The sequence below is a fragment of the Amblyomma maculatum genome, chromosome 9 (assembly GCF_055883805.1).
Source record: "Amblyomma maculatum isolate TAMU_Amacu chromosome 9, ASM5588380v1, whole genome shotgun sequence".
NCBI classification, from domain to species: Eukaryota; Metazoa; Arthropoda; class Arachnida; order Ixodida; family Ixodidae; genus Amblyomma; species Amblyomma maculatum.
The window spans coordinates 122,890,396-122,918,177 of record NC_139352.1 but is presented as its reverse complement, the minus strand read 5'-3'; the positions used below and the strand labels follow the sequence as shown (position 1 = coordinate 122,918,177).

General features: G+C 43.7%; 1 protein-coding gene across 1 annotated transcript; it reads right to left on the bottom strand.

Moving 5' to 3' along the window:
- Positions 1-91: 91 nt before the first annotated feature.
- LOC146180304 (uncharacterized) lies at positions 92-26,697 on the bottom strand. The gene is made up of 10 exons (XM_084579527.1): positions 26,433-26,697; positions 21,176-21,285; positions 20,814-21,065; positions 20,380-20,432; positions 14,805-14,900; positions 10,134-10,214; positions 9,351-9,479; positions 1,773-1,826; positions 1,435-1,654; positions 92-261 (listed from the first exon to the last, which is right to left on the bottom strand). Exons 3-10 carry the CDS (start codon positions 21,010-21,012, stop codon positions 146-148), a joined length of 948 nt encoding a protein of 315 aa, XP_084435653.1. The 5' UTR covers positions 21,013-21,065; positions 21,176-21,285; positions 26,433-26,697; the 3' UTR covers positions 92-145.
- Positions 26,698-27,782: the final 1,085 nt, after the last annotated feature.

Below are 27,782 nucleotides of genomic sequence, written 5' to 3'. Positions count from 1 at the left end.
TTGCAGCTTCACCAGAACTACATACAGTTGTGCTTGTTAACTTCAAGCATAAGTATTAAAAGAACCTGTTTCAAAATAATATTTTATTCCATATAGCCATCATGAGCACAGATTATAGCTATCATCATCTAGCACAGCAAGACATTCACGGGCCAGCTACGTCGCGAAGCAGTGTCGCGACATGCTTGTTTAGAGCTTTCAGTCGTTCGACCTGCGTTGCTTTTGGGTGTGTGGTCCGTGAAACATAGTCCCCATAAGCACCTGCACAAAGAGGGCAAAGGCAAAAGAATCCAGTCAATATTACACAAGCCTCACATGCAACTGATAGCAGTTGAACATGTTAGTCCCAAAAGGCAAACTGCATATGTAGCTTCACTTAAGGAAGCAATTAGACATGCACACCCCATTAAAAGTTCTCGTGAAGAAGCAGGAGTAGCAATTGAGCATATAAGCCTCAAAAGGGAGACTAAAGGTCAGTCAATTTAAAACCTGTAGATGCAGACTGTGCCATTGCCTATGGTCCAAACTTATCAATATTTGCATGGTTTCTGAAATGATAAAAGTGCTGTTATTAAAGCTATCATATAAAATTGGTCATAATAATAATGATGTTATTTCAAGTCTATAAAGCTCATACAATGCAAATATAGATTATGCATGCAGTACTTTATCACTGCTCACAGTAAAAACCATGAGTCATTAAGCTACAAAGTTCATGATTAATGGTTTTTCAAAATGACAGTAAAAATTATATTCTGGTTTCAGTTAAGGAAGAATTCAGTCAAGGTCTAAATATAGCATAAAACCTGGCCAATCTGCACTTCCTATTTATAATTACACAGTCTATGACATGCAAGCACCATCTATTACATCACAAAAGCGTAAACTATTGTTATAAACAGCACTGGCCTGAATAGACATGCACTATTAAATTAAGCAGCTTGATAGGTTAAGGTGCACAGCTAAATTTTTTAAACGTAGAAGTAATACTGCCCACGTTCTTGGATTTCTTCAGAGCATGGTCTTCTTTAAGCAACTGCTAGAAAAAAAACTCCCTGTCAATGGGTTTGGAACCCAAGTCGAGGCCAAGAGATCAGCTTCGCTGGTCACTACATTAGTCCACCGTGACGCTATATTAGCCAATTTTTTCATGTGCTAAGTTGCCAGTCTTTCAAGCTGCATTTTTGATATTGTCTTTATCTTGTCTGACAAAATAAACTAAAGATCTTTGTTAGCCCTCCATCCTAACAGTCTAAAGCAACAATTAGATATTTAGCTTACATGGAAAGTCAGGGCAAAGCTAAATGAAGCAAAACTTAGCTAGAAAAGTGCTAAATTTTACTTCTAGACTTATAGTCACGCTTAGAAAAACTAAGCTGTCATTCATTTTTTTGGCAAGTCCATGAGAACATCACAGCAAACATGCACACTTACTCCGAACGGCATCAAGCTTTTCAGGCGTGAGTGGCGGCTTGGCTCCAGCTCCAAGCTTGATTTTTCGCATGCAGGCTTTGCCAGTCACACTCCTATTTTTTAATACTTCGATTGGCCACAGGCAGCGGAGAAGCTCTCTGGCAAACATACTATCACTTCGAGAAGCATTTACCCACGTCCATCTCTCCGCCGACAGCATACATCCACTCCCGATGTGGACCTGTAAGAAAGAATTCACTCGATTATTGTGAAACAGTTTTATTCAAATGCATTGCAGTCGTGAAAAGTAATGACAAGAGAATAGACTGCCCTCAAATTGAATAAAGTGGATTAATTACCTTGCCATCCACCACAGTGAACAGTGGAGCATCCGAAATTACCGCAGCAGGTTCCTGAAATTAGCAATAACACTTTCTTATAAAAACAAGGCATATTGTCACATTGTCCACTAAAAAGAAGCTATAAAGAAATGCCAATAAACTTTTGCATAAACACATTAGTGCATGTAACTCAAGAATTGGTAGGTTGCTAAAAGCCGGTTATTCTGCATATCATCACCATTATTTTAGAACCCCAACCCTCGCACGTTTTAGACTTTAACAGCTATGTAAACCAGCTTCCTCAAAGCATGTCACTGGCAACTTTCCTGCAAATGCCACCTCACAAATCGGCCACACCATCATCCCCTTCTGCTTGCAATTCCTCTTCTATCGCTCGTTCATGCGATGAGTCACTACTTATCACCCATCCAATATCACAACTTTGCTGTCCTTTAGAACTTTTCCTTTCTTTTTTTGAGAACTGGTCCCTAGGCCACACAACAGTTGTCACCCATTGCATAAACACAAAGTGATGCAACTTCAATTCAGCGACAGACAAAAAGCACATCCAGTGCAGAACTGATGGCCATGAGATGCAAAGCTAACACATCCAAACATACTGTTGAGCAAAGTATAGTTAAGCGGGCAAGTTGGTGATACATTATCCAAAAAAAAAAAAAACAGCGCAAACAAACGGGGACGACAGGAAGAAACCACAGGAACAAGCGCTGTACAGCGCTTGTTCCTGTGGTTTCGTCCTGTCGCCCCTGTTTGTTCGCGCTGTTTTTTTGTTATAATACTGTTGAGCCCTACTGAAGTTCACTGGCACCACCAACAGTTTTCAACAGAAAGAAAGTTGGTAGGCAGTGCTTCTTGATCTAAACTCTTTCCTAAATAGGCAATACATTCTACTGTGTCTACAGTGCCTATCTACTCCATTTACTGTCAGACTGCTGTGGATGACCTGGACCATAAGAATACTTCATTCATTACAACGTAGGGCCTGTACAAGTTTACCATAGGTGTAATCACTACCATATGAATTGTTCAAGTCTCCACAATATCTATAGTGACACTGGCTTTTAAATTCACATATGTTGCTAAATGTTATTTTGGAGCCTGTTGTTTAGGTGATGCATTATTGACTATTGAAGCATTAAAGAACTATGACACTTTTTAGTAAGGCTGCAGGTCTCATTTGTTAAACCATTTTTAGGCCCTTCGCTTGCAACCTGAGCACAATGCTTTTACAGTGGGCATCCGATGCTGGAAATGGATTTGACATTTACTTAATTTAGGTGTCATGTCTTCTCTGTAACGAAGTGTAAAACATTAGAATACATAGTTCACACTCCGGTATGCCGTATTTGTGGTATAGGCTGCGACCTATGGGGCTCCTGGTGCCCATACCAAGAGATGAGGCAATGCCCTGGATGTTGGCACAGTAAACATTGTCCTGAATACGATCCTACATGGGACAGAATTCAAATAGGAACAACGGGAACATGGGAACACAACTACAGCCATGGTATGCCACACGGGAATTGCCCGTGTAAGGGAACAAGCTGAAGCATTACATGGCTGTGGCAAAGAAAAGTTGAAGAGTTGCCAAGATGTGCAAGCCAGCTGTTTCTTAAGGAAAAAAAGGGAAGCATGTTCGAACCAAAGCCTGTGCTTCCTACATCTTGCATAATGTAGCAAAGGATGGTACCAGACAGAAAAAGCCAAATGCAACAAATTCAGCAAAAGAGTAGACACTATAACTGAGCATACAAAGCTAAATGCAGTCCCTGAGATTGTCACAAATGAAAATTATATTTCTAGGTGTTATTTCATCTGACACAACAGGTAGGAGGCTACAGTAGGTTTATAGAAATTATCAGTCAAAATGAAAGTTAACACAGGGGCAGAGATCACTGTTATACTAGTGTGCACATAGTGATATCGTTTCAGAAATGTTTATCTTCAAATCCCAGAACGAGTACCAAGAGGACTGAATCAGCAGCAGCTCGAAGTTTAAAGCATGAAAGTGAGAGCTGCATCATACTGTGACAAAACTACAGAAGCCGACATCTGCATCGGGGATGGGCTTGAGCTCCTTTCTTCAGTTGAATCAAGGGGGAGCCAAAGAATTTTCAAGTCATGAGCAAGAGTGAGACTGTATGATGGTTAGGCATTTCAACACATACTGAAAACATTCTATATGGTACACCATGGAAACGCATTGACAAATTAATAAGGAATATAAATTATAAATTATATATATAAATAGGCGGGGGGCACGCCACCGCCATGAATGTGGTCATGAATGCGCCCTTTCTACTGCAGGCTATCCTGTTTTCGGCCATCACCCCAGTGCTTTCTGGCTACTACCATGCCAGTCCACCCTTGACCCTGAATTTCGACGGGCCGGCCTACTACCTTCCCGAGCCGCTCATGACAGATGACGAAGGAGCGTTGCCACCGCCTATTCCTGCCTTCGTACCTTCCTTCATCTGGCAACCACGCGGGACTATCAGCGCTGGAAATCTGCGTAGTCTTCATAAAACGCGGCCGTTCTTGTGCCAGTTGGGGCACGCCACCGCCATGAATGTGGTCATGAATACGCCCTTTCTACTGCAGGCTATCCTGTTTTCGGCCATCACCCCAGTGCTTTCTGGCTACTACCATGCCAGTCCACCCTTGACTCTGAATTTCGACGGGCCGGCCTACTACCTTCCCAAGCCGCTCATGACAGATGACGAAGGAGCGTTGCCACCGCCTATTCCTGCCTTCGTACCTTCCTTCATCTGGCAACCACGCGGGACTATCAGCGCTGGAAATCTGCGTAGTCTTCATAAAGCGCGGTCGTTCTTGTGCCAGTTGGGGCACGCCACCGCCATGAATGTGGTCATGAATACGCCCTTTCTACTGCAGGTTAGTTACTTACCACAACCTTGCATTCGTTCGAGCGATCCATTCTTTTTTGCGGTGTCGTGCCCCCTTGACACTCTTGAATCTTGGCGTAGACTGATTTGTCAGTCATGTTTTGCATACTGCGTTAATGCCTATTTCACAATTTTACTGCTTGGGCTGTCCGGGGACATTGAGCTGAATCCAGGTCCGGACCCTGACTCACGCGCATCGCTTGAATCCATTTCATCGGCAATTGCACGCATCGAGCTCACCCAGAACAATATACTGTCTGAAGTTTCGGTAATACGAGACGCTCAAAAAAGCATAGAAAACATGGTTTGTAGTCTTTCGAATCGCGTTGATGCGCTTGAAAAGATTGTGGATAGTTACAAATCCGAGGAAAACAGCTCTAGATTGGCCACTAACCCTACCATCGAGAAGTTATCTTTAGATATCAAGACACTTACGAGGAAATGTGACGACTCTGAAAATCGTCTTCGTCGCGCAAACCTGCTCTTTCTTGGCATCAGGGATGTAAAGGGCAAAACTTGGGCGGAGACGGAGTCAAATGTTATCACGTTTTGCTCTGAGATACTTGGTTTAAATATCGATAGCTCCGAAATTGAGCGAGCCCATAGACTTGGTCGCTTCCGAGAATCAAGAATCGGCCCATTATAGTTAAGCTAGCCAATTACAAAACAAAGTGTAACATCCTCTCTGCTGGGCCCAAGTTGAAAGATCTGCCGTATTCAGTACGCGAAGATTACTCGGCGCGTGTTCGATTTGCCCGTGGAAAACTATTTGCATATGGGCAGCAGAGCTCTTCTAATTTCAAGATGCGCTTTGACAAGCTTATCATTGGCAATAAAGTGTAAATGTATGACGATGACTCCGACTCCGTGCATGAGCTAAAAACATAGCAGTCACCGCGAAATCACCGGCACCCGGTCTCGCCGCCATATCAGCCTGTGCAAGCTCCCACCAGTGCGCCTGCGTGTCGAACTATGTCTGTCGTCCTCGCAAACGTTCGTAGCTTCATACCGAAGTAGGAAACTGTGGAAACTATCCTAAAAGACAATCAAAGCAATATTGCGGTATTCACCGAAACATGGTTGACTCCGGACATCAGTAATGATGAACTGCTTGACGACATGTCATCTTTCACCGTTCATAGGCTCGACAGGGCCGGTCGTAGGGGCGGTGGCGTTCTTGAACTGATAAAATCGGTTATACATTCCTTCACTATTGATGTTACATGTCACCATGAAATTCTCTGTGTAAACTTTTCGCCTCCCGGAAGCACAAATGTACTGATTGCAATCAGTCTGTTATCGCCCACCGGATTGTGATACCTCTTTTACTAACGATCTGCACTTGGTCCTTCTTGATTAGAATTTTCGCTTTCCTAACGCCAATTATATTCTTTGTGGCGATTTTAACTTCCCAGATATTGATTGGACGAGCTTATCTGCATCCTCCCGCTGTTCCAAAGATTTTATTGACCTCGCTCTTATGTTTAATCTTGCCCAAACTGTAAGCATGCCAACTCGCAATAATAACACACTGGATCTAGTTCTTTCCACCAATCCTGATTTGATACAGTCAATGCAATGTGTCAATGGTGTGAGCGATCACAAAATGCTGCTATTTGACTTATCCTTCCCAGCCCCTGTTCGACAGAAATCCATAAAACACATACGTGACTACAGGCGGGCAGAAATATTTTACCATTCCTTCCGTGAAACTGCCTCTCTAAAATCTGTGAACGAAAACTGGCTGTTATTTAAGCACAAACTTTTATCACTCATTCATAAGTACGTTCCTCTCGTTTCTATTCGCGGTAATACAGAAAACCCGTGGTATTCGAACGCTTTGAGAAAGCTATCCCGAAAGAAAAAACGTCTTTTTCGTGCAGCGAAGACATCACATTCTGAACTTAAATGGGAAAAATATTTTACTTGCCTGAAGGAATACACACAGCTTTTGAGACAATCAAAGAAAAAGTTTCATCACCAGGACCTACTCTGCATTCTTCGTACCAACCCCCAAAAATTCTGGAATATTCTTGCACCTACGCGTAGTAAAAGCCATAACATTTCCTTACTTAATCACGACAACTCCCCAGTGCCGACTGATCAGCGTTCCGATGTCATGAATTCATACTTCTCTTCTATTTTCACTCGAGAACCTACCCTGAACACACCCAACCTACCTCCTTTAAACTTTGCTCAGATGCCCCCCATTCACATCAATTCTGAAGGAATTGAAAAATTGATCGACAGCCTAAAGCTGTCAAGTAGCCCTGGTCCTGACAATATACCTGCGAAGGTGCTTAAGTCCACCAAAGTTATTTCCAGCCTTATCTTTCAGATCATATTCACCCAGTCCTTAGCAGTTCGATTCCGGATGACTGGAAACTAAGTAGAGTATCCCCAGTGTTCAAATCAGGAAACCAGTCCGATCCATCCAATTATCGCCCTATTTCGTTAACTTGCATAGCCTGTAAAATAACGGAACACATCATCTACTCCCAAGTTGCAAGCCACCTCGATAATAACTCATTTTTCTTTAAGAACCAGCATGGCTTCCGCCCCGGTCTTTCCTGCGAGACTCAGCTCTTTGAATTCACTACTGACCTTCACTTTAACCTTGACTCATCTTTCCAAACCGATGTCATATTCCTGGACTTTTCCAAAGCATTCGATCGCGTCCCTCACAAAAGACTGATGTTTAAACTTTCACGCCTTTGTATTGATCCATTAACTTTATCCTGGATTAACTGCTTCCTCACAAACCGCTTTCAATACACCGTCATCGGAGGGCATCATTCCACCACACACGAAGTAATCTCGGGCGTGCCGCAAGGATCCGTGCTTGGGCCATTGCTGTTCCTCATCTTTATAAATGACCTGCCCTCTGGCATAGCATCATCCATTCGCTTGTTCGCCGACGACTGCGTCTTATACCGTCGCATTTCTTCTCACGATGACCAAGTAACCCTTCAAAACGACACGTAAAATTGATACCTGGTGCTCAGACTGGATGATGGAACTGAACGTAACCAAATGCAAATTCATGCAGGTGTCACGTAAACGTTCTAATATTTCCTATACATATTCACTAAAGGCAACTATCATATCACAGGTTGAAACTTACAGGTATCTCAGCGTCCTAATCAGCAGTAAACTAACATGGAATGAGCACATCACCAAACTAGCTGCTGACACTTCGAGAACTCTAGGCTTTATTAGAAGGTCACTTTCACTATCACCTCCATCCATTCGCAAACTTGCGTACGAAACTTTCATTCGCCCAAAGCTCAAATACGCATCTGCAATTTGGTCCCCTCATCAAATGTACTTAACGAAATTGAATCCATCCAGAATCGCGCTGCCCGTTTTATATCTTCAAATTATGACTTTCGTTTCAGCATCAGCAGTATTAAGACATCTCTCGGTATCAGCCCTTTAGCCCTAAGACGCAACATTTCTCGCCTATGCCTGTTTCATAACCTGTACCACAACTTCCACCATCTCCGTGATTCTCTGTTAGTTCCACCATTGCGCACATCATCTTGTCTTTTCAACTTCATGAGCATCCAGCGCTTACATGGATCTACTAACGCCTTTAACAAGTCTTTTCTACCAGCCGCAATCCAAGAATGGAACCAGCTTCCCGAACACATTGTAACCGAACGTGACCCTACTACATTTAAAGAACGCTTGACATGTCATTTCGCTTCATAACCGATTGTTTCCTCTTCCTTTTTATTTGCAGTGCCTCCTTCATTTGAATTGTTGTATTTGAGCATTTTGACTTTTTGTACCTATGTTTAGACCATGAACGGTTGTTATCTGTATGTGTTACCTCCCCCCCCCTCTTATGTAATACCCCACCCGGGGCCTTTAAAATAAATGATGATGATGATGATCTGGTGCTGCTGCCAAATGTGGAAAATGAATTGTCAGTGCAAATACCCAAACAAGCAGAAGCTGGACTGAACCCTTCTCAGGATGAGCGAACGCCAAACATTGACAAACAAAGGCTCCTGTAATGGTGAATGAATCCAAGAACTGTACCAGACAGTAAACGGTCATACAGAAAAATAAGCTGAAAGGACTAGCAGTCACGGAGCCATACAAGTGGGATGATCCATACATACTTATATACAATAAGGGAGTAATTACTCATTGGCATCCCCCAAAGCACAGCCATAAACATACACATTAGTTATATTGATCAATTGAGTTATTGCAATTCGCTCTCACCCTATCATCTGCTCTATTGACCGTCCTGGTTAGCTCAAGTGGTAGAGCAGCTGCCCTGGAAGGAGGTGGTCCCATGCTCGATTCCCGGATCAGGATGAATTTTTCTTTAACTATGCAGTTTCTGAGAAAGCTGTATAGCTTTTCTTTGTAGCTGTAACAGTGTGCTCGGGTGGATGACGAGTAATGGCTCCCTTATTAAAAATCTACTTCACCTTGGGGGATTCCCCTAAATATTCAATCATACTTATGTACAATACCTCATCCGAAACAACGAAACTCTGTAGCAATATTTGGTATGAATTCTCAATCCTTTAATGTGCAATTCAGTAATCAACATGTCTTAAGAAAAAAGATTTTTGTTTTGACCCCTCCAATAGAAAGCATCTATTGTGAGTAGAAATGAAAGAAAAGAATCAATCAACAACTACCTTACTCCATTTGATGGGCCAGGCTGCATGAATCGGGCTGCAGTCTCTGTCGAGTTGGGAGCAGGCTGCTGTCTACAATCTGCGGTGCGAATTTCAACCTGCGGCTGGGGAAGTCCAAGGTCTACATTTTCATCCTGAAAAAAGCATGTCAGCAAATTAGTGATGCTTAGAACTTCATAATGACATAAGAAAAGTAAAAAGGGCATCTACTTAAGTAAAGTGCAGTGTCTAACTTGCAGATATTTGTGATGCAAGTGAACTACAATGAAAAGGGTCTGTTTCGTATGTAGGAAAGCTAACGTACAGAAAAGAAAAAGCAGTGTGACACCATGTGGCCTACCTTTCAATACTCACTCTAGTACAGTACCAAAATACAGCAGTAGTGTAAAGCTGAGAGAGCGACATAACGCAAAGATCAAACTGGAAGGCATGCCTACAAACATGAAGTGATATGCAATCAATGTTGATTCAAAACAGCGAATTTGGAAAATCATGATGAACTGGTTACATACAGTTCTTTTCAAGTAGAAAAAAATAAGCCCAGGTACATACACAACTCTGAAATGGCTTAGTAGAACTACAAGTCACAAATTACTGCATACAGAGTAAATCAGTCTTGTTCGGTACTAGCACTACTGGACTAGTGCTCTATTTTCTGGCTGCTGCCTTTCTGCACGCAGCACAAACAGCTAGTTCTGCCAACACATAAGCTGACAAGTAAACAAAAAACAGTAAAAACATAATTTGCAAGATCAAGTCATGAATAGCAACGTAGAGTAACTTGGTACCTCATTCAGCACTGGTAAATATGGCTCCTCTGCTGCAGCTGCTAGCTGCTGCCCTTCTGATATTGAAGCCCATGCTGTAGACTGGTGAATAAAAAGTAAAACAGAAATTAGTTAAAGGATAGTGTTTCACAGATAGTACTATTTTAGACAATTCAACTTCCACAAAAACCACTTGCACACATTTGCCGGCAAGCCAAAAGGACAACAGTTTGTGTCACGGCCTACTGCATAGAGGTAAAAAAATTATGCGGGACACTTAAGCTTCAAAAATTTTACCAGCGCTGCAACAGGCAACAAAGGAGAGAAGGATAAGCGCTTCATTGTCCCCTGTCACAGCGCTAGTAAAGTTTTCAAAGATGTACCAACTAGCTCAAATGTCTGTTCTATGACACTTAAGCTGTTTTCAAGGGTGTGATGCAGCTACCATTACGCATATAAATCTGTTGTAACCAAGCCATATGAATGTACCTGCATGGCCTAGGGGTAACATGAATGCAAGGTCCTGGCAAGCTGATTCTGACATCACCCTCTCACGTGAAAGAAGAGGCTCAAGCTAGCAGCTCCTGCGAATCGCAATGTTAGGCAACCCTGCAGCCAGTTAGTGCTTGGCCATGTCAGCTGCTAGCTACTGCCTGCCAGTGCAATTTTTCTTTCACAGTGCAAGCATCAAATTTTTATGAATGCCGCTGTTGCATTAAAAAAAAACAATTGTGAAAGGCTACAAGAGTTGAAAAATGATAATCATAAGCACAATTTATATCTCGATAATTTTCGATTATACATCATGTAAGTTTGTGGTTGGGAGCAGTGTTGCTGAATAACTGATAATAAGTGATCACATACTGGCACATAAATCTTTCTGGTTGTTCGCTTACTTCAAGCAAGGAAACAAACAGTTGGTCAATCTTGGGACAAGAAAAAACTTGTATTCTCTTTTAGTGTTGCTTCTTCACCAAGTTCATTATGTCTGCCTGTATGTCTGCAGCAGGACTGCCAACTTGGGCAGCACCGTTGTGAAAGGTATTAATCCCATCAGGATCCTTGGATCCAGTCAGACATGCTAAACGTAGCTAGGCCATGCAGGCACATCCATACAGTTTGGTTAAAACAAGGCTTTATACCTAGGTTGACTGGTGCTCACCCGGTAGATTGAATGTATGCTAATGAGTATGTATGCAACCCAAAACTGTCCGCAGCAAGCCATGAAGCCTTTGGCAGGAGCAGTCAACTTGGGCAGCACCTCTGAGCTAGGTACAAAACACACTTGAATCCTGATTCGAACACGCTATTCCTAGGCAATGAAGGCACGCTCGTACTGCTAAGATGAAGTGGGGCTTATGCCGTGTCATCCTTCACATGGCATGATTGCAGCTGTATGTGCAATGAGTATGTGCAAACCAAACTGACAACCGAAGAGCTAGTGTAACTAATTCACATTTGCCTAAAATACTAAATCAGGAGCCATTTTTTTCGTTTCATTTTCCATTTCTTTTTATCTCCTTGTCAGTCCCCTCCTAGAACAGCATTCTACGTGGCTCTCGCCAGTGCCCTCCTCTTTTCTGCTTCTCCAACTATGGATTGATTGTTGCAGTCGATACTGCATTCAGCCTGTATTCATTACAGTCGTGTGCAGAAATAAGCCCAAGAAGAGTAATAGATGTGAATGAAAACAGAAAAATAACATCTCTTAGGTGCACAGATAGCACAAATGCAACAATTGACAACTGTGAAAAACAGACAAATAACATCCCTTTCATACAAGCAAAACAAAAGAAAAACAGGACATTCAACAAATGAACACGCACAAAAGCTACCTCCCTTGCTCTGCCACAGACTCTTTCTATTGCCTTGTAAATTCCACTTCTTTAGACACAATAATGACCAGATCTGCGCTAGTTTCCATCTTGCTGTGTAATCTACATGGCAATATCACTGTGGGGGGGGGGGGGGGGGGGGGGGAGGTCCAATTTCTACAATACTGTCAGGCTTTCATTGAAATATACATGCTTTTCAAGCTTTTGTTTTTATAGCTGCACTCAGGTGCTATCATATTAGTATGAGTTTTATCTGATATATCAGACAAGCAGAAAAAGAGAAACGGCAATGACAGACTATGCTCTATCCGCCTTTTGAGCTAGTTTCCTGCGCATGCGCGAAGCCCCAGCGGCGACTGATGAAAACACACTGAGCGGCGTCGACGGCGCTTCTCGTCGCCGCACTCATAGCCAACGCACGGGGGCTGGAGGCGTGGTCACGTTCACAGCCTCGGTAAAACGATGTCAACCACCTGTGCCGCTTACGGCTGCCACTCTCGAGGCGTGCCGGGATGCAAGATGCGTTTTGTTAGCTTTCCTTCGGCGAGCCACGACCTGCAACGGCGTGAAGCTTGGATTAGGGCAACCAAGCGTCAAGACGTGAATGGGCGACCTTGGCAGCCGACTGCGTGCTCTCGACTGTGTGAAAAACACTTCGTTACAGGTATGTATGCATCTAAAGGAAATGTGCGTGATGAAAAGTATCTACCGGAGTTTGCACCAAGCCTGTAACCCACCAGTGATAGCCACAATTAATGAGCATTTGTTCGGGACGTCTGATGGCGATGTATTTTGTCGTTTGTTTTATTTATGTGCGAAGGGGCCGGGTAGCGCAGATATCACAGGTGGCTGTGTGCGCTAGACCGTAATATTTAGCATGTTTTATCACGACTGCCGCCTGACTAAAAAGAAGAAAAAAAAGGGTGTTTGTTGTGATGCACCGCCGTTAGCGAGCCGAGTGGTTGAGCTGGTCATGAGGCTCGCGAACGGCAGTGCATTAAAACGCCGTATTTTTTTTTTCTTATTAGTGAGGTGGCAGTCACGATAAAGCATGCTAAATATTACGGCCTAGCGCACACAGCCGCCTGTGATATCTAAGCTACCTAGCCCTTTCGCACATAAAGATAAGAAGGGGCAAAATACATCGCCTTCGGTGCAACTGAAGCAATCACGCACCGAAGAAATCCTCATTGCAGCTATCACTGGTGCGCTACAGCCTGGGTGAAAACTCCAGTAGGTACTTTTCATCATGCCTATTTCGCTTAGATGCACACATACCTGTAGTATCTGTGATTTTGTCGCTCGGAGCATATGATGCACTTGACACTTGCACGACGCACAGTATTTTTTTTTCTAATTAAAGGCTCACCTTCGTGCAAGCCAAAGCATCCGGACTTTGTTCCTTTAATGTACGCAATCAGATGCACTTCGTTAGGGAGCTTGATAATCGTCGTCTTCGTCCAACCGTTTGCAACGGCAAGGAAACCGCCCGGCACAATGAATGAGTCTCCTGGAGGGTTCATGCTCGTTCACTTGCAGAGTGGATCGCTCTGGACGTAGAACAGGGTTGGTTCCTGACCGAGATGCGCATCCGATATGTAGGAGATTCACATGTGACACCAAGTTGTTGATTCCGCAGAAATCGCGGCGGAGGCAGAAATGAACGTTGGAGATCCTTTCACAACAGAATGACCATTCTCTGCGCACCGAGAACCTTTTCACCACTGCGACCACATCCGTTCTGACTCCCGAGGCCAGAAACCGGCTACAGCTCTGAATCATCCATTGCCAGAAAAATGCAGCGCGTTTCCTGCAGGTGTGCATTCTGGCCGGGACAATGCCCTTTTCACGGGATGTGTATATGTGGCTCTCTGCCAATCTTCGTAGATGAAATCCTATAGCTGCACGGTTGTAGATGACGCGAGGAGGAAGCGACGCCCATTGCACCATGCCGGCGCCGCAGTGACCGCATTGTGCTCGGTAACTCAAGACACCCCGCGCATATGCGCTGCTCAAAGTCACAGGAGACGATTCCACCTAGCTCTGCAGCATCAACAAACCCCTGGCTGCTTTGCCCTTTGAGATCCCTCTCTCTCTCTCTGCCCCCACGCTCTCCTGTCTGCCAAAAACCTGCACGCTGAGAGCGTCTCATTCTGTCACGTCGAACACGGCCTGCGCTACACGCTCTTACAATACGAAGATAGTATATGCGTACGTGCGTTATGAGTGGATTGTGAAAACGCTCTACCTTCCCCCATACTGCGTGAACATGATATGCTGCAATCACTGTCACTATTTTCCGCTCCGAGGCCAAAAAAGGGGGGAAGCTTTCGCTTTCTACCTGCGTTGGCGTGGCCTTTTCGTATGGTGCGCTTTCGCGTCGTCTGCTACACTGCCGCTCAATGTGCTTCCCGCCCGCTCCCGCATGATGGCGCTACATCCTCGCGCAAAAGGCGGATTGCAGTGGGAAGACAAGATCAACAAATTGTAGCAGAAGGTCAAATGATTCAGATCATTAATTCCAATCAACAGTATTGCATTTTTAATTATGTGCCTAAATATAGTGCTACAAACAGGACTACAACACTGGACAATGGTCAAAATATGATATAAAAACTGTTTGCTTGACACATGTAAATCTGTTGAGAGCACTCACAGAATCACACAAAGAAAAAGTAAAGTCAAACCGACCCCAACATCAGGCATGAGTAACCCAAGAAACAAATGCACGAAAATGAGGGCAATGAACAAAGGAATTAAATTAAGGTGACTTCAAATTAATCATTATACTTCCTACATTATATATAGCACTGTGCTTTCACATATAACAATAGTTCATTGCTCAGTTTACACTCACCTCACTTGAGATGCACAGAGCTGCCTTCTCGATATGTCCCACATCTGGTGCTGGCTGTCGAGCCAGCAAAGTACCCCTTGGAAACAAGTGCCTAGGCTGGATATTGAACAAAAAAAAAAGTGCAACCATTAATCAAGCACAATATCATTTAAAAAGGCATGGGCACTACAGCAAATGTATCATAGTATGTGCCGAGCCAAGGAAGTGAGATGGAAGGACTTTTTTTTTTTTGCGCAAGTATGCCTTTCGACATAAGGGTCTAAATATATTGCTGCAGGCCTGTGGCCCCAATAAATGCCAACAGTTTTGCTGGTGTGGCCCATGTGTCCATGCTCTTGTGTCAGTCGGCCTGGTAGGGTGATAAGCGTGGCTTCTAAAGTGTACTTTGCGGGCCCCGTGAAGACCAGAAGTTGTAAGGAAGTGGTCTAGTGTGGCCTCTGTAGCGGGAGCTGGGCAGAAAGGGCAGTTCAGGGAGCAGTCTGGGTGGTCCAGGAAGATCTGACAGCAGGCGTTAATTCAGCACCCGCGTGGATTCTTCTCAGCGCCGCCTCCTCACGGCGAGTTAAACCACCGGGAAGATTTGATCCACACGGTGAAATTAAAGCACGCGTGTAGCGGCAAAGAAACTCTTTCGCAGGCATTACTGTATCTCCTGTGGACAACTTTTACATAGGCAGAGGATATGTCACCCTCTGGGAACAGGACGCATGATCAGTTTCTGTGAGACAGTGCGTAGTGTGGGGAGCCCACACCACATGCACAGGGTAAGGAAATGTTTGCACAATATTGCAAATATTGTTGATGATGTCAAAGGTATTAGCTATACTCCGTAAGGCTCGGACTGCTTGGGTGGATTCTGTAAGATCAAAATGGTCGGCGGTGCAGCATATAGGCTTTCTGGTAATGTAGACAAACCGTCACGAATCGGAATGGCAACAAGAAGGTACGTTGCTTCTGTTCTATATGAACATATCTGGTGTATTTCAGGAAGCATTGGACAAATGAGGGTAGTATGTAAAATCTCACAGTCAGTACTTGCGTTTACAGCTTGAAGCGCCCCTGTGGTGTCTGTGCAATAATCGGGCTCTGCTTCTTCCACCGAATGTTGATCTCGGCCCTTTACTCGTAGTGGACGGTTGTTTGTAATCTGTGGTCGCTTCCATGGAGGTTTCGAAGGCGTTGCTTCAAGCAGCGTATAAGACAAATCAAAATAATGTGCTAATGCAGACGCTGCAGGAATAGCTTGATGCTTCAGGTAGCGCGCTGCACGACGCTGCTCAACGAGCTCATCAATGGTGCTCAGCTGGGCCTCCGCTTGGAGAGTGGGAATGGATGTCAGGCGAGGGAGGCCAGTGATGACGCGCATTGCCTCTCTATTAACTGCTTCCAAGTGGTCCCAATCTCTTAATGTGAGACATTGAAATTGGGCTTGATAGACAAGCCAAGCCTGTAATACAGAACGCACTAACGTTCGAACCATGTTGCTGCAAGTGTCACCTGTTTTCTGGGCAATGCGCCGAAACAGGTGCAGGGTACTAGCGGCCTTCTGTCGTTCAGGTCGAACCCATGGCACTGCTGAACCAGAACTGTCCAGTTCGACACCAAGGTCTCGCATCGGTGAAGTGGTAATGAGCAGATGCCTGTTCAATGACAGCTGTAATGGTGCTTGTAAAAGCCTACATCTACCCCATTAGTTTGTGATAGATATAAGGTTTGTCTTTTCAAGTGAGAGCGCTAGGCCAATCTTCGTGCACCACTCAGATGTCTTGTCAAGAGCAGTTAAGAGCAGAGATGGAAGTGAATCGTTACAAGAAATTAGACCTCATAGTGGTTCCTTATGCAGTGCTCTGCAACTGTATCAAACCCCCGTTTGAAAAATTTTCCCGCCTCAAGCGGCGGCTCATTTGCACTGAAACTGCGCAGAAAGCTTGTGCGTTGTTGTCCTCTTCTTTACGAGTCAAGTTTGACCATGGTGCTTACTTGGTTTGGCCGCGCATGATGAGAAACCAGAACAGCCTGCGACGATACTGAGGCTCAATGACGCAAACGTAAATTTTTTGCTGAAGGGCAGCAGTGGCGCCATCTCGCACCATTACAAGGATGTGCCTTGCTTGCCTCGGAGCTTTTGAACCGCAGCGCTTTCTTCCAGCCACGCCAGATGACGCCACAGCTGCCTTTTGCTAGAAAAACTGTGCTGGCGTTTTTTGCTCCTCAGTATTGTCGCAGGCTGTTCTGGTTTCTCATCATGTGCGGTCAAACCAAGTAAGCACCATGATCACACTTACCTCGTAAAGAAGGGGACAACAACTCACAAGCTTTGTGCGCAGTTTCAGCGCAAATGAGCCTCCGGTTGAGGCGGGAGAATTTTTCAAATGGGGGTTCGATAAATTTGCAGAACACTGTACTGTACACTTTACCTTTAAGGGAGTGATATCATTGCTGACTTACATCTACCACTCCCATTGTTCTCATTCACCTGCATGCACTTTGCTACTTACTTACTCTCTATTCCTTTAATTTGTCCCTCTATTAATGTGATAGTGTTAAGGATCCCATTCTGCACAAAAATCTAGCATTGGAATTATGAGACAAAAGTCATGGACATAACTCGGTAGTTGGCAAGTGACATGGCTGGGCACTGACTGGTCATCAGGTGGGTGGTCCGACACCACGAGACCTCTTGACATGGGCCAAATTGCCAGGCGTTGGCAACTCGAGCGGGGATACTGAGAATGGAATCCAGCCTTAGAAGATTTTGGTATCCTGAGTTAGACACACTCTCTCTAGGCCACACAAGGACCATTCATATGGCTTAGGTAATGAGGAAATTTGTATATTTGTCTGGTGGCCTTTTACATAATGGCATGAGTTATGACCGTATGCTAATATGTATGTGTGGGTAACAGTAGCAAAATTAAGACTGCTGAATGACTGAGTGCCAAACATAACGTATGCAAAAAGGGATCCGCTAGAGGAGCCAGCTAATGGGAGCCATTAATGCTGTTGCGTGCTATCCTTAAGGACGGAGCTTAATTTTTTTTTTACGCAAGCTTGCTATAAGGCATATTATAGAAACTCATGTAAATTATTTTCGGTAAGGAACCGGAGCAGGCTCCCACTCTTGTCGTTGTTGGTGAGCCATTTAGAGAAGTCCTCTTCCCTTGTGGTTAGTCCCACTTCATGCAGAATCTGTCCTTAATGCCCTTGTCCCTGCACAAGTCCACAGCAGGTGGCGAACATCCACTTCTGCAGCTGGTGTGGAACACTTCGGGCATGTGGTTGGTCAGATGTCTGCTTGAGATTCCCATCAGCATGTTGCCGATGGGGTAAGGGCCACCCCAGCTCTTATCCTTCTAAGAGAAACCTCCTCCAATCTCGTTAAGTTATGAGGAAGGGGGAATGTACACGGAGGAATGAGGACACATGTACTTTTCCTTAAAGAGGACGCTAAGATGGGAACAGCGGAGTGGGCATCAAAAGGGAGCCTGGTGGGGGGCGCATTAGTGTTTGGAACATTCTCAGCATCGTCTTCTGTCCAATGTATCTGGATGCGTATCTTTGTTTTTTTATTGAGTGCGTGGATTTCCTGGGTTACAGATAGTGTCTTTGTCACTTTCTTCAGTTGTTTTATGGCGGCTAAGAAGTCTGTATAGATGTAGGCTTCTGTTACGGAATCTATTATATTTATGGCCTCCATAGCATCGCGGATTGCTTAGAGTTCCATCACAAGCTTGTCTGGGTATTCTGAAACATATTCTTTATGTAACTTTAGTTCACTGTTTGTTGGCCTAGTAGCTGCTGTTTTACTGCCATTTTCCATAATTGATGCGTTCATATATGCAATGAAGATACCTGGAAGTGCATCAACCAGAGGTCGAGATGCCAGCTTTTCTTTGCGACGAGCAGAGTGGTCTTGTTTGTCGTAATAGTCGTGAATTCCCAAGGAGGGGGGTCAGCCATTGGTGGTGTTTGAACTGCCACTTTGTTGTACAAGGATGCTATGGGCATAACATACTTTCGCTTCGTATGACTTGTTGCCTCTCGTTGTTCAATTAATTCTGTCAACATATTTATCTGTGCTAACTCTTGGAGAATAGGGATAGGGGTAAGTTTGATCCGGAATTTTACATGAAGCATACCAGGCTCATTCCATCGCCATAACCTGGTTTGGGAGGAAGCTTTCTAGGATGAGTCAAGTTCCTTCAAGCAACAACATTTGACGACACCTTCATGTGGTGTGCTAGCCACTGAAGCTACAGTGTTCAGCAGGGCAGATAGTGCCTGCATCATAATAAAACTGCACGTCAAGGTCAAGTCGAAGGAGATTCCAGAACAATGATAGACACTTCGTATGCAGTGTATATGATACATGTGGGGCTGGTTGGTTGATTAGGAGTGGATGGGTGTGTGGATGGCTAACTGATTGGTTAGTGAATGAAACCAGCATAGTGCAGACAAATATTCTCGTGTGTGAATGTAGCTGAATTTATGTGCGATGGCCTATAGCTATTAGCAGTGCAACAACTTTGGAATTGTACCAGATGCATGGAGTAGTGTGGTGGCTTTGAGGATGTGTCTTGACATGGTGCACGGTGTTGCTCGATGACCAGGGAGAGCCCGCAAGTTGAATGACGAGGTATGAACGTTAGAAATGGAAGCAAGTGTGAGTGTGTAGAGGAAGCTGAGCTAGAACGTCAGCAAGCTACTGACGATCTTGGTCCTTAAAGGCAAAGATGCCGAGCTGAAACTTCATATCATTTAATAATAGACAAGGAAACATATGTGATCAAAGTAGCACCAGAGTAGAAACATTGAGAGAGCATGCTATCAAGCCTATTCTTAATGCAAAACATAGACATTCTATTCTAGACATTGCACATACTATTCATTGCTATAAGCTACCCAGTTGTGTGAAGGACCAGCAAATATATATATCTATGAAGTTCCGCATTAACTAAACCACACAGACGTGCTGTGTAGCCCAACAGTTGCTTGCCTTATTCACTGTCAATGGTCCTGTAACCTTAGATTACCATATCACTTCCTCATCTGAAACAAAAGCCCTGTGTTGGCAGCTTCTGTCATGAAATATGGATTTCTGATGTTGCACAGCCTGCTGACCAATCATTATGTGGTCATGTCACCTGCCAGCTATCACCTGCCACAGGCATGCCCGTGATTTCTCACTCACAATGCTGAATGGTCAGCACAATAATCAAGTTTTAATGCTAAAGCCACCACATTAAAAGAAATATATGTGCATGGTCACACAGTACCACATACTGCTACTATAATCAAGAAAACACTCTGACAAAATGAAACTACATCTTTACAACGATATATGTCTATGTGGGCTGATGAACTCAAGAAACGGGATTATATTTATTGAGCTTTGATGTCATAGCCATGGCTTGGCAGTTGAAATTAAAGCAAGAACAACTGAGAGAAGTCAATTTCTGCATTAATTAGCAGTTACAGGTGAATACCTTGCAGTTTTTCATGTCATGTATATTGTTTAAAGAAATGCAGCCGAAACTTGGTTTTTATCCTTATTTACAAGAAATAGATTTCTTACCTCTGAAGGCTGTCTGGCTTGTGCGAGTTCTGAAATGGCTGCCTCCACTGCGCCTACAAAAAGCAAACCAATGATTTTCTTCCCAAAAAATCCATGCACTATCATTTGCCCAGTGATATACAGGAAAAATTTCCATCATAGAGATGAAAACTTGGCATGGATCATATAATTCATAAACATGTTCCCAGCAGTTCTTACTTCACTACTTTAAATAGTGAAAAACGCGGCCATTACAAACAGAAAATGCACAAAAAATAAAACTGCTAGTTACGATGCCTGCAACTGTTAAATGCGTTGCTTACACCAGAGAATACTGTAAGGTCAGAGATTCAAGTCTCAAAAATTTTGAGTTTTCAGATAGTACTGTGTGCACCTATAGCTTTAATGTACCACTATTAAGTGCACAAAAGAGGCAACTATAGAAGGAACCTCACCAAATCTTTCGTCGACCAGCTTCTGCAGCCTATGATTTCTTTGTTTTTCTTCTTTTCGAGCCTTTTCCGACTCATCTAATTGCTTTTCAAGGTACGCAATAGCTTTTTCAGCCACTGTCAGGTGCCTTTTAGGCACAACTTCATCGTCACTTTCAGGTGATTCTGGACTGTGGTACCTTTTTGCCAAAATTTTCTTCATTTGCTGTTTTTGGCAGCCTCCATTTTTCTTTTTTTTTCTCTCCTTGGTTGTTCCTGACCAGCCGAAATGAAAGAGAGAACAGACACACCATTAACACAAGCAAAGCATTACCGATATCCTTATCAGTAGCCCCTTGCACGGGTTAAGCAGTACCAGTCCTCACCTTAGACGGTTCTTTTCTGGATCCATCTGTGATGGTTGCCGATTCAATAATAATAGATGGCACAGCCTTATGGCGTTTTGCCATTCGGCAAATGAGATCTGCCTTGTTGACTGAAATGATAATGCACAATTATATTAACAACCTCTCAAGTTAGTGACTTTTACCGGAACTATAATCCCAGATAAAATGAAGATTCAGAAAAGTACACATTTACAGCTGAACTTCCAGCTGTAAAGGGATAAGATTCTAGCTGAAACTCCTCCAGATAAAAATTTTATGGCTGAAAACAAGAGCCATTCTGCTGACCATGATAACCAGTTCAGCACTCTCACTAGAAAATCATTGTTTACAGTTCAATAATCCATCCGGAAATTGGGTCTTTTTTTTCTACCTGAGATGTAACAAGAGAAAATCAGGATGCTGTCTAAACCAATGTCTTCAAGGCAATCAATCCAACAAGGGAAAGCAGAGGAGAAATAAGGCCATAATTAATCCCTAACATCCACCCAAGCACAGCACTGAGCTATAAAGGAATGTTACAGTTCTCACGAGAACTTAATAGCTGACTAATATGTCCCAGCTCAGATTGAAAACTGGGTCAACAACATGTCTTAGGCGGCTGGCTACTTTGTAACTCTGCTAACTGGGATGAAGTAGGCAGGGTAAAGCTGCAGTTAATTACGTCAAAGGAATCTAGGTAAGCAGGCATGGCGTTCCATAGTAGCCACGTGGCCGTGCTTGAGTAGCCGCACGGTGTACTAAGCATTGCTACGACTAGCAATCCCTGCAATGGGAAGATTCTGCTATTTGACGGTGCCCTGCTGTCATTGCCTAGTGATTACCAGTGACAATGTTACGTGTACACTTATAGCCGAATTATAACACGGTTCTCTACAAGGTGAAGGAAATGCTCAGCGCCTCTTTATAGGGGAGGAAAATAAATATGAACCATTATTCTATAAAAGAAAAAAAGCTGTACAACTGTCAACATATCTTCTATTTTCTCTCTCTCTTTCAAGTCTCTGCTATTTTCTATGGTTCATAGACTATAAGCAGTAGAGGTGGCAAAGGCTGATTCACATCCCTGTTTTAACATGATAGCACTGAGGACCCAGTTTTGCAGAAAATAGAGCGTTCTCATTGTTGTCTCACTGGAATTGTGAGCGAAAAATCACGAGCATGCCTCCACAAAGCAGTAGCCGGAGGTGGCATGGCCGGGCACTGATTTTGCAAGTTGTGGGGTGTATGGCATTGTCGAGTTGGCAGGTGCTATCAACTACGTTTTTTCTTTTGAAATAGGAGTGTCAGTTGGGAATCAAACCCTCAGGGGCCCTCAGATCCTCAATAAGACATGCTACTCCATGCAGGCATACTCATATATACAACTTCGCTAAAATATGGGGTGGCTTTATATCTACGTTGGCTGGTCTTTCACATTATCTGGCTGGTCTTTCACGACTGTTTGCTAATGGGTATCAGTGAGACAAAAGAGGAGCGCATCAAGGAATTAGTGATTAAACTGTTGGCAAAGTGCATGTACGTGAATAAGGATCTGCAAGGGGAGCTGCAGAAGGCAGCCATTAATGCTGCCATGCCAGAGAACACAGGTACCACAGGGTGCACCTCGGCAGCACACCATAAGTTATCATAACATGTTTAAGCCATAATTATTAGTGGATGGTCATATGTACGTACGTGCGTGCGCATGCGCTTGCATGCATGTGTGTAATTTGTGATTTATGAGAGGAAATGATATTACAAAGTCCCTGGCATGCTTACATTTTCAACAGCAAGTTTTGCCAAGCAGTCAGCTATTGCATATTGCGTTTATTTTATACATGCATTTACAGGTCAATCTGAAAATGGCCACAATTTGAAACCAGAACCATAATTAAGGGGACACAACTTGCGCTCAACAAGCACCACACATAATTTCTCCGTGACTGAGAGTAGGCCGCTTTAAAGCTCTTCTGGTTACCTAAATAAAGAGCTTAGCATCTGATCAGATTACACAAGCTTAACTACTTCTATGGATTTGCCTTCTTTGGTACGCTCAAATTTCATAAACTGACTTCATTTACTGTTCAGCGGATTAGTACACGCGTCGCGTACCACGGCCCACAGTTGCAACTGATTATTTTTATTTATTTTTTTTCAATTTGTATCATACTATAAACTTTAGCAACACCTGCCAGGTTATCTCCCATGGACTCCCTGCGGGAGCATATACAGGAACACTACCATGGACGCGCCGCTAGCGCGACCACCAGCGCTGCCGCAATGGCTGCAGTGTTTTTGCGACCCTTCAGGCGTTTTTCTTCCTTCCATCACTGTGGCTGCAAGCTTGTGCGCGTTGTACTGTCCAGTCTCAGCACTCCGCGAAGTATTTGGATACTACATCGAAAACATCAATGATAAGTTTTTTCGACACTGTTCTTTCCCTACGCGCTCAAAAATTGGCGGTGATGTCACCAGCTTGGTTATCGATTCACTGAGGTGAATCAGTGGCTTAAAAATGCGCGGTATTTAGTCACTGTACCCCACTCCCTTTTCACTATACCTTATGGCAAACTCCTTGAATAAAAAAAAATCTAAGCCGATTTCAACGAGTGATCTGGGACAGTGAGGGATTCGCGCGAGCTTTCTTTTAGACTGCAGGCTTCATTCACACTTTTTTTTTTACCCATCCTTGAGCAGGATCCGCGGTACAGTAGCAGAGCAGCAAGGTAAGCTCATTATTATTGTTTATGTTTGCCTCGAATTACAATCGGCGTCCTTCAGAAGAAGTCCGCTTTACCATAGTCGGCGCGGATAAGGTATTATTTCTTACTTTCTTTTATTTCCCTGGAGCGAAGTATGTCTCTCGCCATTTCAAATATTTCTATCAAAGGGACTGTGCTCTGTGCCACTTTACTGCTTCTATGTAGAAAGTGCCATGCGTGCTTAGTACTAAAGTAAAGGCCAACTAATCTGGCGGCTATTGGCCGCGACTTCTAGCGATTGGAATAGCTCCTCAACTTTGATGCAATTACAGTGTACTAGAATATAATGCAATACAATCCAGCTGTCTGGCATGAAGTCCTTACCACAAAAGTGGATAATTTCCTAGCTGCCTTCAACAGCTCAAGAAGCAATTTTTACCAGATGCTGTGCTTGCATCAAAAAAGGAAAATGCTGATAGTTAACTGCCACCACTTTTACACTTGTCTAATTACATGCTAACTTCTTTTAATTGCTTAGCAAAAGTGCCTTGAATATCTTTGTGGTTGTGCTTGTGTTTGCTTTAGCTTGGTGCTATTTTTCTTTCTATTTTTTTTTTTTTTTTTTTTTTTTTTTTTCAGTTTAAAAGTTCAGGTTATTGCATTTAGTCCTTGTGCTCTAAACCACCATCGATTTAGCCTCCTGTAGCATATTTCCTTTTATTGGAAGTGTCCCACACTTAAAGGAGCAAAGCGATCAGATATTTAGTCCTATGTTTTCTTCTCTATAAAGATCCGTAAGGCAACATAGGTCACCATAGTGGTATTCACGTGCAACAGCTAAATAATATATAATTGCATTTATTCTCTCCTGCCATTTCAGTTTCTACTAGTGAACAATGGCTGGAATGTCAGAAGTCAGTATAGGTTGCAAAGGCACGAAGGAAGTGTGATTAATCACTTTTAATTCAATGCAAAGTTGAAACAAGCTTGCTTCAAGAGTTTGAAGGCAACAAATAAAGCATTGATTATATTGCGGCTATTCTGTGCCTCATATAAGCTGTCGTGACCTTTGATGCTACAGTAATGTGCTGTTAAAGCTGAAACAGCATGACAGAACTTTTTCATTTCTTTAGTACTCATAGATGAGTACCATGTAGTGCCCTATTTATACTAATGGCCTAAACATCCCTAAACAAAGGAAACATGAGGCCCTAATTTGATATCTACACTCATTTAATGAAATACTTTTTTAACCTGATCCAAATCTTTTTATGTGTCAGTGCTGCTTTTTCTGTGATGCGTCCTGCAGGCGTGGATGTAAAATTAATACACTAGTGTTTCTGTTGTATATTGGAGTGGCTAAAATTTTAACTTCATTGAGACTAGTTAAGGCTATAGTGGCTGCAACTTTGTATGCTTGGTTTTTCTCAGATGCTCTTGTCCATATTTCCATTCAGTAAAGATGCCGAGTCAGCACGGCAAGACATTAGCTTGTATAATTCTGTGCTTTTGTCTGTGTCCATAATTCCTGCTGACTCTGTCATAGCTACTGTTGAACACAATGCACTGTTCTATTCAAAGACCTTCAAGGACCTAGAGTAAAAGAATTAATAGGACGAGATGCTTATCATAATTGCTCCTGGTCAATAAATAATAACTATACAAAATGAAAGTGATTATTGTCATTAATATTATTTCACACTCAGGGTATGAATATGCTTAGCATTTGCACCAACCTAGCTTATATACTGTCATGAGGTACAATACTCCAAGAAACAACTTAAGTGCAGGGGCTACATGATATTAGTACTCGATTATTATGTGTGCTGTGCCCCTTATGGAATCAGAATGAACACGATTAAAAGATAACCAAGCCACACAGGCCATGCAAACTGACTGTTTATTTCACATGAATATTCTGTTCATCATGCATAAAAACTTGTAGTGACATTTCAAGTGCAATGCAGGAGAAATAGAACTGCTGTTTCTATGACATGCTCACAAACTTTTTCCAGTATGGCAACCACCAGTACTACCTGAAAACAGACTGGCTGAGTGTCTGATGGACGTGTTTTGAATGTCTCGGAATTAACATCAAGGGGCATATGATATAGGAAATGTCATTTTGTAAAGTCAAGCTATGGAAGTAAAACTTCATTTCATTTGTTCTGCAGTAAACAACGTCCAGCTCTCTGATAAACTGCATAGTCGAGGCGGCCCGGATAGTGTACATGTGTTAGCGGGAGCGGATGTTCTTCCTTCCCAAAAAGCTATTACATACACAAGCCGTAATAAACCCTACATTTTCCTCAAAAAAAAAAAAAAAGAACGAAACAAATATAGATAGTGCAAATGGGACCGCACTCCCTAAGCTCACATTCTAGTGTGATCCGTCCCTTGCGGTGCTCAGGTGTGTGACTCACTCGCTGATATGGTGGTGCACTCGCCCTGCCATCATACTCGCCGACTGGCGCGAAGCGATAAACGCAATCGTGATGAAAGGGTGACATAAGAAAGTAAGAGGTAAAAGACGCAGGTCTGCGATCGTGACTTACCTCCCAACACTACGATGTCACCGAGGTAGCGACCCTCTTCTGCCTCTAGGCCCTCCACACAGGACCGCCAAAACACCATCTTGCCCTTCGCAAGATCATCCACATCTTTCGGAGAATAGTTCTCTACCATGTCGATGCTGACGATCGCTCTGCCGCCGTCGCGGTATTCGACATACGCGTGCGATGGCGCAGGCATGGCGTGATGGTAGAGAAATAGGCGACCGCTGACGAGCAAAAAAGCAAAGAAGCGATATGGCGCACAACCACAAAGCAACGGAACAGAACAAACAGAGCTGGAACGGGTCCTACGCTCCTCCTCTCTCTCTCTCTCCGCACTCGTTGAGCGAGGACGCGCGATATCTCCGATGGGGAAGCGACGAAGAGAGCGATGGAAGCGGGTGTATATAGCTTTCTATTTCGTATTTTTATTTTATAACGCACGCAGCGGAACACGGATCTCCTTTGCACGCAACAGCAGTCTAGTAGGACCGCTGTGCTTCGTCTCGGCGCGCATTTTCTTGCTTTCTCGCCTGAGGAGGACGAGCGCTCCACCTTCTAGCGGCGCTCTGCATAGCAGGAACATTAGAAAATAATCGCTTCTAATCAGTCGGGCCGCGCGTTTCCCCGTACGGAGCAGTGCGCTGTCCTATCGCAGCTTACAATCGAGAAAAAATAGTGTAAAGCAACGTGACAACGGTCACCAACCGGAACATGGAAATAAACAATTCTCAGCACAAGTTTCCGTGAAAGTTAAGCGGGGCGCGAGCTTCTCGCAGCGCACAGCAGCCTCAAAACTCACACGATCGGCTAGCCGAGAGCCGCTAGCACGTACCTTATTGATTGATCCTTAATTGTTTAAAAGTAAAAGCCTCAAGCAGAAGGTAAAAAATCTTTCCTTTCGCACCAGCGATACTTAAGTAGCTGGTGCGGGCATAGGCGTGCTGCAGGGTTCTGCATTAGGTGGAGCTGGGTGGATGGATACATGTCAGGAGCGTCTCCTTTAAAACGGGTTGTGGTGATAGTCCTCACCATGCTCAACCTTTCTTTTTTTTTTATGGGTGAATGTACGGATGTTAAGAGCTTCAACTCTTTGAAGCAGGTGATGTGATAGTCCTCCATGCTCAACATTTCTTTTTAATATTATTTAACTTAGACAATCCGTCATATGTTTAACGGCTTTCCTTTTGTAGTCCTGGGTTATCTTAAGATACCCGTGTTTAATTTCGATTTAGCTTGCATGCGTCCCGAGCTCCCTGCCATTGCTTCCTTTGTTAACGCAAGGGTCTCGGCTAGAGTGACTGCATATATATGTAGTACGCATCGCCCCCCCCCCCCCCCCCCCCCTTCCTT

Bases quoted from the DNA above. Each gene is read 5' to 3' on its own strand.
- LOC146180304 (XM_084579527.1), bottom strand. From the start codon at position 21,012: ATGAAGAAAATTTTGGCAAAAAGGTACCACAGTCCAGAATCACCTGAA. The intron at 1,827-9,350 runs GTAAGGTAGTTG...TGCTAATTTCAG, and splicing joins AGCCTGGCCCATCAAATGGA to GAACCTGCTGCGGTAATTTC. The intron at 262-1,434 runs GTAAGTGTGCAT...CTCTTTGTGCAG, and splicing joins AAAGCTTGATGCCGTTCGGA to GTGCTTATGGGGACTATGTT.